At 36.8% G+C, this 14,599-nt stretch overlaps 1 protein-coding gene across 1 annotated transcript in view; it reads right to left on the minus strand.

The window, feature by feature from the left end:
- The window catches only part of LOC135707683 (phosphatidylcholine:ceramide cholinephosphotransferase 1-like), a 51,036-nt gene extending 36,852 nt beyond the window's left edge, over positions 1-14,184 (minus strand). Inside the window, exon 1 of the mRNA XM_065229532.1 lies at positions 13,428-14,184. Within this exon, the coding sequence (XP_065085604.1) occupies positions 13,428-13,529 (102 nt within the window). The 5' untranslated portion in view covers positions 13,530-14,184. The remainder of the gene's footprint in view (positions 1-13,427) is intronic.
- Positions 14,185-14,599: the final 415 nt, after the last annotated feature.

Raw genomic sequence — 14,599 nt, forward strand, 5'->3', positions numbered from 1 at the left:
CTCTCTCTCTCTCTCCATACGGGTATTCCACTAAGACGCTCACATTCATCGGTAACCCTCAATACGCACTCAAAAATATTACTTAACAAAGATAGATTAAAATTGAATCATTTTTGGGATACGCAAATTGTATGCATTGCTCCGATTAAAATTCTCTTCAAAATTATACTAAGTCAGAATAAAGCTGTGGAATTCGTTCAGTGTATACCAAGGATATATAAATTTAAAAATAAAAATTACAACTTAATCGCAATGGCGCATGTAGTCGATCTAGTTCGTTTTTTGGTGGAAAATACATAGTATGTCATGTATCCGGGACCGAATGTACTGTACAATATTCCTCCCTTCACTGTTTCAAGTCGTGGGGATCAACATGCACGTGAAACTATAACTGATAGAGAACGGAATTTATCTGGTCAAATTCGATAAACCCAGTGCCATTCCGAAAGTTGTCCCAACCCCCCCCCCCCCCCCCCCCGAAATAAGATCCATCAGACACATCAAATTACTACAGAATTCAAAAATAAGATCAATGCAAGTCGTGTTAAGTGTTCCAGACCACATTGGACACACTTGGACATGTTCCGGGTACCCCGGGGAAGTTGCTTGAATATAAATTGAATTAAAACCCATTAAATCACATTAAAATACGATGATAAGGTGATTGGTAGCCTCACGAAATAGACTACACCCGGATATATTCCGGGTACCCCCAGGCAGTGGCGTAGCGTCACTGGATGACACGGGGGTGGGGGGCTTGGTCACTGATAATGACAATAAAATAAATAAACTTGAATAAGTAAGGAGGGTCTGATCACACCATAGGTGGATAAATTCGGGTTTTTTATCTTGTACTGCTTGTTTTGTAGGTAGCATAGTTCTAGTGGCACAGGAATGGCTAGTGAATTTATGTGAATTTGGCATTTTGATAAATTAACTGTAAAATGTATTCGTTATTTGCTTTGAATAAATTTTTCTTGATCAAACGCTTTTATTTTTATTTGTAAACAATCAATTTAAACAAGAATATTAAATAGAAGACAAAAATGCATTTCTTCAAATAAATCATGTGTATGCATTTCACACGTATGTCTGTTTTATGCTTTTTCACGTATAAACCATTTTTATACTAAGTTTGAATTCTCTCTATTTATATCAAGCTATGCGTCGGTCAGGAGAGTTGCGATTTAGTGTAACTTTTAATCTATTTAGATTTTAATATTTTTTGAGTGCATAGTTTCATGATTGTGGTTGATTGGTTGCAAATGTTTTGTCCAATACTGTAGTTGTACCGCATCGTGGCTTCGCACACCAGATTGAGCAGTTCCACGCCAAATCACAAATCGTAAAAAAAACTCGACCTTCTCCGATTTCCATAAAACTTTGCATCATTGTGTGTTATCCCTAATAAAAAATAACCATAAAAGAGAGCTTAACGACGTGTTCGGGGTATCATCCAAACCATTTGTGGGATAGTTTATCCATCCGGGATACAGTTCGTTTATGGTATTTGTTTATTAGGGATGGACAATCATTCATATTTTTTCATATAAATTTGGCTATTTTGGACCTTTTAACTTTTTTTAATGATCATAACAAACAATTATGCAAAGTTTCATGTAAATCGGAGAATTTGCAGTGTACAAAATATTTTTTTTACTATTTGACCTGGAACTGCTCTGTATCAACAACGCTTAAGGGGGTATTCCCAATCTTTTGCCTTTTTTCGGCCTGTTCTTCAATTAATTTTTTTTCAAGGAAAATGAATAGTAATGCGCCTAACTCTTTGGGATTCTTGTTTATTGAACATTAAAGTTTACAAATAATTTTTTTTCGACATAAAAAAGACATTATTGACGTCACAAAATGGCGGCAAACAGACCCCTGTTCGCCGCAAACGCCTGGACGGGCGAAGACTTTTCTCTGGGACGGCTTCATCTGAAACAGATTCGTGATGAAATTAATAATCTGCATAAGATTCTCTGGAGCTTCTCCCGTTGGCAGCAAAAAATCTTGCAAATCAACAAAATGGCGGCCATATGAAAAAACAGGCGATTTTTAGCCCGCTTTTTTGCAGCTTTAAGGTGCTTCAAACAATGTTAAATGTTAATATTTTTGGCTAGAAGTGGGAGAAGCTCCAAAGAATTTAATAAGGAACAAAATGCGCAAAGATTCAAGTCAATATCTCTTATAGTTTCTGAGAAAAATCTTCGCCCGATAAAAAAAATGTGGTTTCGAGAAAAACGCGTTTAAAGTTTTGACTTTAGTTAAAATCATTTGGGGGTTCTTACCATTAGTCAGCTATGCCTGGACACCGAATTCGCTGATCGGAAAACGGCTTGGGGGGATGAAAGTATATAGTCTAAAGTACAAAAAAACATGAAAAAAAAAAATTTGATTTTTTGAAAAAAAAGATCGGGTTTTTTTTTTTTTTTTTTGTTCTTTATTATAGAGATTTTTAGCCTGAGGCTAGTTCATCTCTTAAAAAAGATCGGGAATACCCCCTTAAGCATAACACAAGAGTAAATTTTCATTATGTCGAAAGTAATATTCGCACCGATCCGAGATAAATAAAGCTTTGTTTTGATGACCGAAAAGTTAAAACTATTTCCAATTAAACACATATAATCTCATGGTGATAGCAATGTTTAACATATTAAGCAGGGTTTTAATCATTTAAAGCAGATCGCTAGCTTTCATGCTAAAAAATGCTGGTTTTTGAGTCAAAAGTTATTATACGTCGTTTGGTGGCCCCCTAATGTTACTTAAGTTGAAGTGTATTTACCTGGAATTATCAATCACGTCTCCTGACGTGCAGCCTAGAAGAGAGGGTCTAGTATAAGAGAGGAGCGGACTGGCTGATTTTGAGCCAAACTGTCAAAGCCAGAGCCAATCGCCTAGGTTGTAGGTTGCCAAGGTAGTTTGTTTTGAATCCGCTCCTCTCTTATACTAGACCCTCTCTAGTGCAGCCCATTCATCATTTTAGAACCACCGAAATCATCTTAGCAATAAACGGTTCGATTTATTCACTTTAACAATGAGAAAGCGAAACGACGAACGTACACTTTTCACGGTTTTCTCGCGTAACATTTGAAAAGGGCCTATCCTCGTTGATCGATTCTCTTCATCGACTTTCTCTTTGGTTTACCACGGCAACATAAACGTATTTCTCGCTAAGCTCGCAGCACAGTTGGACAGAAGATGATGTTAGCTTGCGCCTGAAACAACACACTGAATCGTAAATTAATCTACAGTCGGATTATTCGCGAAAGAGAAAATTGATAATCAATAATAGGCCCTGATGAATGTGGGCGTCTTAGTGGAATACCTGTATAAAGAGAGAGAGAAAGATTAGTAATTTCCATTTAATTCCACTACCTTATTTGCTTATCCTTGACAGATACGCGTATTTCGTCTACAATGTACAGACTTCTTCAGTGTCTTGTACTAATACTCGACTATTAGTACAAGACACTGAAGAAGTCTGCACATTGTAGACGAAATACGCGTATCTGTCAAGGATAAGCAAATAAGGTAGTGGAATTAAATGGAAATTACTAATCCTTCTCTCGCTCATTATAATGATAGGCCATTTTCTCGTGTTGCGCTGTTACTTAAGACAAACGGCATCTCCATAGAAATCGGGTGACTTAAGTAACATCGAAAAATATTTTGATCGGTAGATAATTACGTCAAAGAGCAATTTGACTGGTAAATAAATTTAAAACTTGGATGTGATCCTATATTCGGACACTGATAGCTCGGCTTTGTTTACCTTTGTTACTTTCGACGTAATGTAAATTTGTTCTTGAATACGTCTGTCGTCGCGCAGTGACGACATATAAACCATCATCCTACAATTTGTGATGATTGCGCGAGATGGGCTCGGTATGGAGCATCTTTCAATTGTACCCCACTATCGTGCGGTCAGTTTCTGGCTGATAACACACGGGCAAATCACAACCCAGCCAATACAGATAGGTATGCGGAAGGTTACCGCTGATGAACGCAATCAGTAGATGTTTTTGTGTAATCTTCTCGTTGTTATGAATGACGAAAATAGCCTGTATTATTTGATTCGTCTTCTGTAGGAGGAGCACAAACTGAGTGCAGCAGTACTGATGGGTGTGTTATACGTAATACTGGTGTTTACTGGCCTATTAGCATAATACGTTATTTCGTGTTCAGAGCGAATGTGATGCGAATGAGCACTATATCTCACATTACAAGAGGGGACTATCTTGAATGATCGATTTTCTGTTTTGCCAAAAGCGCACCTACAAATGCTTGGTTTGCCTATTTTGGTTGTCTTAGGTACCCAAGCTGAAAGTACATTTTATGAATATTTTATGTTTTGAACAGCAGAATGGCCTACTTTTCCTTACCAAAATAACAGTATCCGAAAAGTACTACTTTTCAGCACTGGGTGCCGAAAAGTTCTACTGCCTAATTACGACGAGTGCTGAAAAATCGAAATTTACGAGTTGTACATATAGCATTTCCAGCCAAAAACGCTAAAAATTTGTCTCGACCCCTTTCGATTTGAATGAAACATGGCTCACATGTACGGCTTCTTCTTCTTCTTCTTCTTCTTCTTCGCATTTCAAGCTTATTGCATATCGCATATTAGCTTATTGCGTGCTCTCAACTTAGTGTTCTACTAGATGCACTCCCACAGTTATTAATTGAGAGCTTTCGATGCCTGTACCATTTTTGCATTGGTATAATTGTGTGGCAAGTCCAATCATACTTCTATGCCCAGGGAAGTCTAGAAATTGTCCAACCCGAAAAATTCCTAGACCGGACCGGGAATTGAACCCAGCCACCTCCAGCATGGTCTTGCTTTGTAGCTGCGCCTTTACCGACTGAGCTAAGGGAGGCAAGCCTCGTTGGATAAACTGCGACTCGTATTGAAAATAATCTTCTTTTTGCAACTTGTCGCATAAATAGCTATTATTAACCTGAGTTGTCAACCACAAATTTACAATAAACACAGTATTTCCGAAATATTTATTTCATTTCGACATATGTCGTCATGTTACAAAATGTTTGATAAGAAGGATATGCACATTTATTTAATTCTGTTAGTTACTATTTATTCATTGCATTAGACTGTAAGACAGAAATGTATACTCATGTTTTATGATCTCTATATGTGCAGGAATAAAACAGTGGCAAAAAACATATAACGTCAATTCATTATGATGATACAGGGCGCGAACATCTCTAATTGTCTATTTTCCCTATTGAACAATTAAAGCTGAACATTGCATTTGGTCCTAAGTAACCTTGATTGATTCTCTTCGTCGGCTTGGCATTGTTGTTGAGGACCTCAATACAGATCGAATGAGCAATTTGGAACAGGGCGCTGTGATCCGCCATACAAACTTGACCCGCCCTAATGCTCAAGCATGTTGAGTTATAATAATACCGCCAAATTATAAGGCAATTAATTTTTTAAGCTGAAAACTCATCAGCGATTTTCCCATTTATTTACCTCTGACATGCACGCAGGAAGAAAGATGTGTTCAATGAAGCAGCTCGAACTAGCACGAAGTTGATCGGGATTTTTTTTATCAACAAATAGCTGTCAACCTAATTCTAGGTAGTTTCAGCTGCTTGTCTAAATGAATACCTGATTTGCAATTTTCATCATAGGGGATGCTCTACCCGATTGGAACCTTCCTAAAAATTGTCCTTTGCTAGCTTTCTACTTTCTATATACAATTTTCACACTGTACTACACCGTTTGAAAAAATATGTTATTTTCTGCGACACATAGCGCATACGTTATTAACGCTAGATTTAGTGTAAATTTACACAATATTTAAGCGCTATTTCCCATAAACTAGCAGCACTTGTGAAAAATATCGTTGTTTTTTTGAATTGTTGATTTTTTTTTGTGTATAACGGGACCATCAACAAATCTTTGACATATATGTATATGACTAAATAAGATAATATACAAATGGTTCTGAGTTATAGTACAATAACGGTGTTAATTTTTCCAATACATTTAAAAAATGCTGATTGACGAATATTTCAAAAAGAAGAAGGATACACATTATTTACCCTTTGTGGAACCTTAAAACTCTTACTCCCAAAAAGTTCGATATCTTTGGAATTTTTCACGCATCCTGGAATCCAATAGTCATGGAATTTTGCAATGAGCTTCTTAAAATATTTACTCTGATTTACTCAGAACTTTCGTAGGGTTCTTCCCAAAACACCCTTGGAAATTTTTTCGAAAATATTTTGGAGTTATCCCTAGAATTTGCCCAAAAATCTCCTCAAAATTGCTTAAATTCTTTTAACGTTACTTCTAAGTGACTACGTTGCTGGATCTCGTCTTTCTAAGCAGCGCTAGAGTGGGCATGTGATACAATAGTAATGACTTTAGTGACTAACATAACGACAATAATGACTTTAAAACAATGAAAAAGTGACCTAATGTGACATTTATTGATCGGAAAGATATGGCTCCAATCTTTCGTAGATTGCGATTGCCACTTCGAGAAGTTATATAAACTCACAAGCCTCACAAGTTCTCTAAAATTAGTGCTAGTTGAATTAGTAAGAGCACGCTCCAAATACAACCTACATTTCCTTACGCTGCACTCTTTTATCTACGGTAAGTGTGTCCGTAGTTGGCCTAAGTGGTGGTCTAGTTGGGTCTTTCTTAAATTGCACATATTTTTCCAAATGTATTTCGATACAAAGTAAGGACATATATTTTCCCATATATATGTATACCGAAATAAAACCATGAGGATATATTTCAAATTTGATTAAGGCCAATAACTGGCACACTTGCCCTACCTCGATTTTTTTCAAAGCAAACTATTTACTAAGCTGATTTTAGATGCAGATCGCGAATTGGTGCTTAGAACGAAAAATTGAGACACAGAGACAATTGATTATAGTCTCGGTCCTCGAACGAAATTGTGACAATTATAAGACAGTCAACTTTAAAACTCTAGGAAACAGAAACTTCTGTAACACCTCAAACCAAGGTTGCAAAGACTCATTTCAGCTAAAATAATGTTTTTCGGAATAATAAAACCAAAAGATGGTATGATGGCATGTTTTACTTGTAACTTACAAGAAGAGGTTACAAAGTATGCGTTGGAAACATAAAACCTGTAAATTTTGCTTTCTATGAGTCACAATCAGCGATTTGCTGATCGCTGAGTGAGTGAGTGAGTGAGTGAGTGAGTTTGTGAAAAATCGCTGATTGTGACTCTCATGAAGTGAAATAAACATGTTTAATATGTCAAACACATTCTTTGCAACCTCTTCTTGTATCCTACCAATTCATAATTTGATCATGGCATCTAATTATTTCATAATTTAGAAAAACATTGTTTTAGCTGAAATGAGTCTTTGCAACCTTGCCTCAAACATAGATGAAAATCAAAACTCTGGGACAACAACTAGTTTGCAGTCTAAGGAAAAAAAAAGTCATTGTTCTGGAACGTGGAAAATTGTCCAAGATGGAAAGATCATGGACGTACCGCACCTGGTACCCCGGTGTAGGGGTACCAGTTGAACAAATTCTAAATGAGCACCGTTTAAAAACAAAATTTAGCTTTTCAAACTAACGGGGTAATATACGGTAGATTTTTTTTTTATGCGTCTAGGACATAAAATCTCGATCTATAAAAAACAATGTAATTTTTAGGATTAAATTTTAAAGATATCGGTCAATTTTTTTAATGCTATAATTTAAAAATTCGAGATCTCTTAGATAAACAAAGTTAGAAAACTGTGCGGAATGGAATAATTTTAGATATTCTGAACAAAATATGTAATGTTAACAGTCCTTAAAAATGTTAATGCTAGTGAGATTTTGAAAATATTTTACGAACTTGGACATTGATTTTTTTTAAAACCAGGAATTACAAGTCCGGAAAAAAATTCAATATAATAATGTACTTAAAAAGAAACTCAAGATTCGGCGTTGAATATATTCTCTATGTTTGGACAAATCCTCAAGCTACCGAGCATCACAGTTTCTTTCGGATTTCTGACCTTTGAAAAAATGTTGAAAGCTTGAAAATTTGTCTAGACCCTTTGTCGACATCTTAGGCTTGGAAAACTTTCAAGATCACGAAGTAATAAAGCCAGGATATTGGGTCAAGAGTAGGGTTACCATATCAAAAACTTGAATAGGAGGACATTTCATTTGAGGTTTGGATATAAAGGAGGTCAATGTTTCCGTTTCTTAACATTAAAGGAGGACAACGAGTTTGTATCAAACGTTTTAATAATATGTGCGCTATCACAAAATTCATGATTTTCAAATGTTCAATTGAGATTGTTCATAACTTAAAGTCGTTATCAATTCAATTCATCTTCTCATTATACTTCTAAAAAAATGCATCTCACTTGCCTTCATAATTTATTTTTAATACTAGAAAATGATCTAGTATAGCTGTTTTGCATGAAAACTACAGCTTTACGGCCTTAAACCATCCTAATTTTAATCATGTATAAAAATCAGGATACATGTCATCGCTGATTGAAACCAACATGAAAAGGAACATCTAAGCAACCTGTTAATATTACCACTGATTCAGCATAGGACTCTAAAGCAATACCTAGGCTGTGTTCCATTTGGTGAATTTTCACTTAAATTTGAAAGATGGAAAATTTTTAAATAAACCTGCTATTCCAGCAAACTTATTTCTGACAGACAAGAAATCAATTTTGACAGAAACCTTCTCGAAAATCGGCCCATCAACAACAGGTGGATTTCCAAACATCTTAATTAATGTTAGAAATGTCTAATTTAAGTGAAAATTTACCAAATGAAACACAGATCTAAAATCCTAGCGGCGCCGGATGTGTACTGGTAAGCGTGATTATCTCTCACCCCAGCAGGCCTGGGTTCAATCACAGTCGGCGCCGCCGGGATGTTCTGAGGCATAACATCTCTGATCACGCCTTCCTTCGGATGGGAAGTAAAGCCGTTTGTCCCCGGTTCATGAGTTGATGGGTCGATAGGTAGGGTCCAGGTGTGGGAGCTGCCTCCCTGGCGTCGGTAGCATTGGTGCTCAGCACGGAAAACAAGATCGACGGAAAACAAATCAAGGCAAAATCCCATAGACCAAGCGTCAAAATCGAACACATGTTGGATTGATGTGTGCCATTTGGTGAATTTTCACTTATATTTAAAAAATGGGAAATTCTTAAGCAACCCATTTTAACAAACACCTTCTTGAAAATCGGCCAATCAACACGAGATAGATTTTCGAACATTATAATATATTTTCGAAATTTCAACATTAGATGAAAATTCCCCAATTGGAACACACCCGAAAAAAAATAACAACAAAAATACATTAAAAAACAATGTAACAATAAGACGAAAATTATTGTCTTAACAATGATTTATATTGTTACGTCTACAATAAATTTACCTTGATTTATGTTGTACAAAACAATAAATTTCATGGTAAATGGAAAATTTACAATAAAAAAGGGGGGTTGTTAAGTATCTTAACAATGAAATTTTCATGATTTTCCCATATAATTTTTTTTCAATAACATTATATATTATTGTTATTTTACTGTTGGTTGGCGAATTTATTGATTAAAAAAAATAACAGTGTACTTTAGAGTGTATGTGTTGGCTTGACAGATCTACTTTATCGACTTTAAAAATAAATCGAAAAAATAAAACATTGCCCCGGGAAGGGAAGGGGGGGGGGGTGGTATGTCTGTTACGGGTGGTCCTTTTTTTTACTGGTTATGGATCGAGATTCGATCCGGAACTTGTGAGAAATGCAGGCCAACTCCCCTGCGCTCGATATCCCTAGGTCACGTCTCCTTGGTGGTTGAGCGTCGTTGATAAGTTAATGCATTCGACTGGAGAGAATCGCCCATGAAATATGCTTCCACCTGAGAGTTCCTTCCTGACATCTTCAAGTGGTGGAATTTTTTATTATTATTGTATGATTATTGACTGCACGGAAAAGGTCTCCATTAAGCTTTAGAGAGGGTCTAGGATAAGATATGAGTGGACGCGGACTGCCTGGTTTTGAGCCAAACGAACTGTCAAAGCCAGAGCCATACGAGCAGCGCCTATCTTAATTACATTGGCAGTGTTGCTGACCCTCTCATAGTCTGCATGCTTCAATCAGATTTATTTTTATTGTTCGTGAAGTAACCCACAATGAAAATACACCAATATTTAATGTAACAACAATTTTTATTGTTCATGATCGAATCATGTTAACAATAAAATAAATGAAAAATACGATAAAAATCATTGTAACAACATTTTATTATGTACATTCATTGTACAGCTAGGTAGCAGTTTTGCCGTTTTCGGAAGAGTACAACATTATAACAATCATTTTTATTGTCGACAATAAATATTAATGTTAGAGCATTGTTTCCACTGAAAATTTCACTGTAATTTTTTTTTTCGGGCAGTCTAAAGCTCTAACACCACTAACAGGTAGATAATATTTCCCCCTATTTGATGGTAGGGTTAGTATGCTTGGGCGAGCTACGTCAAATCGATTATCAAATGCATTGTTTACAAAAGCTGCTACGTCCCTTCGAAAACGTAATCGATATTTGGTGATTTTTTGACACTGCGAGAGTAAATTATAATGTTAGAAAATCTCCTGTTGTTGACCATCCAAATTTCAAGGAATTGTTTGTCAAAATTGATCCCTGGTTTGTCAGAAATAAGTTTAGTAGAATAGCAGGTTTATTTAGAAAAAATCATCCGTCAAATTTAAGTGAAAATTCACCAAATGAACCACAGCCTAAATGTAGGGGGGTTGACAGTTGTAGTATATTCACCGACAAACCGACATGAATGATCATACAAATTACAAAAAAAAATCTGATCAAAGCACAACACTGACATCTGCGGAAAATATGTATCCTAGCCACGAACACGCGTACAAAATGCATGAGTTGGTTCGTGTCTAATCTATTTCAGACAAATTATTTTTATTTAGATAAAACGTTTCTATGGTTTTGACAGATGGGATCGCTGCACATTTGAATCGGCCATTATGGATTCTCGATCAAGAGTTAAGTTTAAGTTTCATGTCGGTTTGTCGGTGGTGTATTCCTGATCCCACAATTGAATGGCATTTGCTATATAAGATGAGGTTGCGACATAATTAAACAAATATTCTCTGCACACGACGCTCTTTGAAAACAATTTTATAAATATGTTACTGAAAAAAAATACAAATAATAAAAAGGAGGACATTTTCGGGCAAAAGGAGGATATGTCCTCCTTTAGGATACCATATGGTAACTGAAAGTATTTGTTTCAAAACAGCAGAAAATTTGTGATAAGTCTATGACAGTTTCGAGATCACTGAAATAGAAAAATCTAGACAAATTTAAAAAATCAAAATATATGCAACTATTCTTGTCAGACTTTGCACGCTAATTTTAAATAAATCTTTTTACCACCAATTAGTCACTAAATTAACCATTGATTTGATGTGGTTTTAAAGGCAAATTCTTTACTCTCAACGTTGGTCGAAAAAAGTGACGAAATTTGAAGAAATAGTAACTTTTAGGTGAAAAAAGTTACGTTTTAGTGACGTACTTAAAATAGTGACCTAGCCACTAAAAAGTGACCTGCTATCAGTCCTGTCTAAGTTCTTCTTCTTCTTATTCGCATTTTTCAAGCTTATTGCTTATCTCATATTAGCTTATTGCGTGCTCTCAACTTAGTGTTCTAAATGCACTTTCACAGTTATTAATTGAGAGATTTCGATGCCAATACCAATGCATGAATTTGAATATTGTGTGGCAAGCACAATGATATTCTATGCCCAGGGAAGTCGAGAAAATTTCCAACCCGAATGATTCCCTCGACCGGATCGGGAATCGAACCCGCCGCCTCCGGCTTGATAATACCGTGCCTTTACTGACTAGGCTATGAGTCTAAGTTACTTATTCCTGAAAATATAGTACAATTCAAGGATCTTGAAATTTTGTCTTGGACCAGTATTATTTTTTGGAAGAGAGGACAAAGCATACTTTTCCCCTATTTGTCATCGAAATTCACGGGTATTTCCCGGTTACTTCAAATAGCCGTTTTTATCGTTCGTGGTTAGTGAAAAATACACAATTTGTTTACTAAACTTTTTAGGTACAATTTGGTCATCTTGCAGCAAATTTATAGTTGTGTGGAAGTTTTAGCTTGAATAAAATGATTAGATTTGAGCAGATTAAAAAAAAAATAAACGTTGTTAAAAACTTATCCCATTATTTCTCTACGTATTTTCATTCAGCAGCTATAAATTAAATTCCCGATTTTTTCTGATGAAAATAAAATCCCGACTTTTCCCGGATTTCCAGGTTTTCCTGCACTGAAAACGAAACTAACTCAGAGAGTGAGTCACTTTTACTCATTCGTATGAAAAAAATTCTAAAAACATAGGTCACCCAGCGCATGAGTAACCAACCATACGAATGAGTAAAAGTGACTCACTCTCTAAGCAAGATTCGTTCGGTTCACTTGACACCCTGGGTTTACCACCAGGTAAATCGGTGCAAAAAGTCTTCTTTTTAATGCAAACGTTATTAATAACTCGGAAGCTCACCAAACTGACGTAACTAGAGTTGTGTGTATCTTGTGTCCACTATAATTCACGCAGTAACTACGCAATCCCCGACCAAAATGTGTAACTAAATCTAGATCTATAAACTCTGTTAACAACAAGCCGGTCCTCAACGATAAACGTCTGTTGGTTGGATGGTGGTCCAACTTTGCGTCGCAAAAGAGGTGAACGTTATTTCCGTTGTTTACTTGTATCTAGCGATTTCTAGTTCAAATATGAGTGGGCCCACCGTAACAGCTGACCATGTTTATTGTATAAATTATAATATTTACAACTAAATATACAGACGGACACACACACGTGTACCAGATGTGCACGTTGAGCTAGGTACTTGTGCACAAATCTTGACTCCCTTCCAGAAAGCAATTTCAAATCTGTTTCCGATTAGCTGATGCAATAAATGGGTATGGGTCATCGAAATATTTTGAGAATTGTAATCCATCCGCTGATGCTTCGTTTGTTATGTTTCTAACTTTCCTCGTCATCACATATCGTGACTATTCGATTCATGCTGCTATAACAGGTCTTGAATAGCAGTGGCAGGTGCCAAGAAGATCTAAAGCATACGTATAAGAGCCACAGCCAGCATCGAAAAGCAGGACAACGAATTTTTATTTTTAGAATCACTGGTATTGGCGGTTGTGCGGTTTCATCAGGTCGAAAGAATAAAGACACGGAAGAGCCCTCTGTTTCGTGTACGATTGCGACTTGCGTCGTCATAGGAAAACAGACAGTGCACTTACACTGATTCTGATGTCTGTCAGTCACAACGCAAACCAAGATGGATTGACTGCTCAAATAAAAGTATAATTTACTCACTTCGTAATGCATCTTTCTGAACGTGGAACAGTTGAAGTAGAGCTTGTCGTAGATCACTTTGTGTATTCCTTTCTTCACTTTGTACACATAGTTGACGGACATTATTTCTGCTGTACACTTGTACGGGAGCTCCAGCCGACCGTATCCTTGAATTTACGATTTACTATGTCTGCTTTTCATACTAGATTGAATTTCACTAAAGCCAGGCCCCGATGCTCCGTCAACATGAAATGTGGTAAGCAAAAAAACCGTCACGCACTTTCGGTGCTTCTTCTATGAACGATCTTCGTCGATGCCTTGTCTTGTCTTGGAAAGGCATTCACTTTTCACTACAACTCCCCTCTGTATACGGTTCGTTGCACTTGAGGTTTTTCTTTGCCTTGGGAGGAAAACTTACAACATACACACAGATCACCAAATTGCGCTGTATCTTCAATGAGAACTTGAGATTGCAAAAAAAAAATGCATACAATCAATACAAGATAACCGATCAAAATCTCTTAGCTGACGATTCTAGAATCTGAACATGGCACAAATTACACTGAATACACACTCAAGCAACATCCTGGCCGAGATTTCAAAACACAAATAGACTCGTAAGTTTACAATTTATTTACCAAACCCGTCGTGGGCAATCAACATCAACATGGACCAGTAAGAATTTTGGTTCGCACGTTTGCACGAGACAGCGCAGCCGCTATTCTTCAATGGACCGACCGCTTCGGGCAAAGTTGTTCGAAAAACTGAACTGACTCCACCGTACGACGCACGCTTGGCTGCCTGCCTTGCCTGCCTGCCTGTCTGCCTGCCTGCCTGCCTGGGGTCGACCGTGCCCGTGTGGTTCATTCAAAAGAAGCGAGCGAGAGACTCTCACTATACACACCAACCGACCTACCTACTATTGGCGTGGTGGAATGTGCATATACGACATACGACGCTTATTCATTCCGAGCGGATGGTTCAATCCCCGACGTAACCGTTCCTAAATACCTCTACTTGGAGGTATCTACTTGGAGAAAAAGGAAAATGTAAACGGAGAAGATGTGTAACACGAAACAAATACCTACAAACTTACGGAATGTTCGAGAGAGATGACTAGAGTACTGCTACCGAATGTAATCAAGTAACAATCAGAGCAGCAACTGGTTTGTTGTGTTTTTGAACGGAAATGA

The sequence above is a fragment of the Ochlerotatus camptorhynchus genome, unplaced genomic scaffold (assembly GCF_037179485.1).
Source record: "Ochlerotatus camptorhynchus isolate MF236.1 unplaced genomic scaffold, CSIRO-AGI_Acam_v1.1 ptg000316l, whole genome shotgun sequence".
In the NCBI taxonomy this organism is placed as follows: Eukaryota; Metazoa; Arthropoda; class Insecta; order Diptera; family Culicidae; genus Ochlerotatus; species Ochlerotatus camptorhynchus.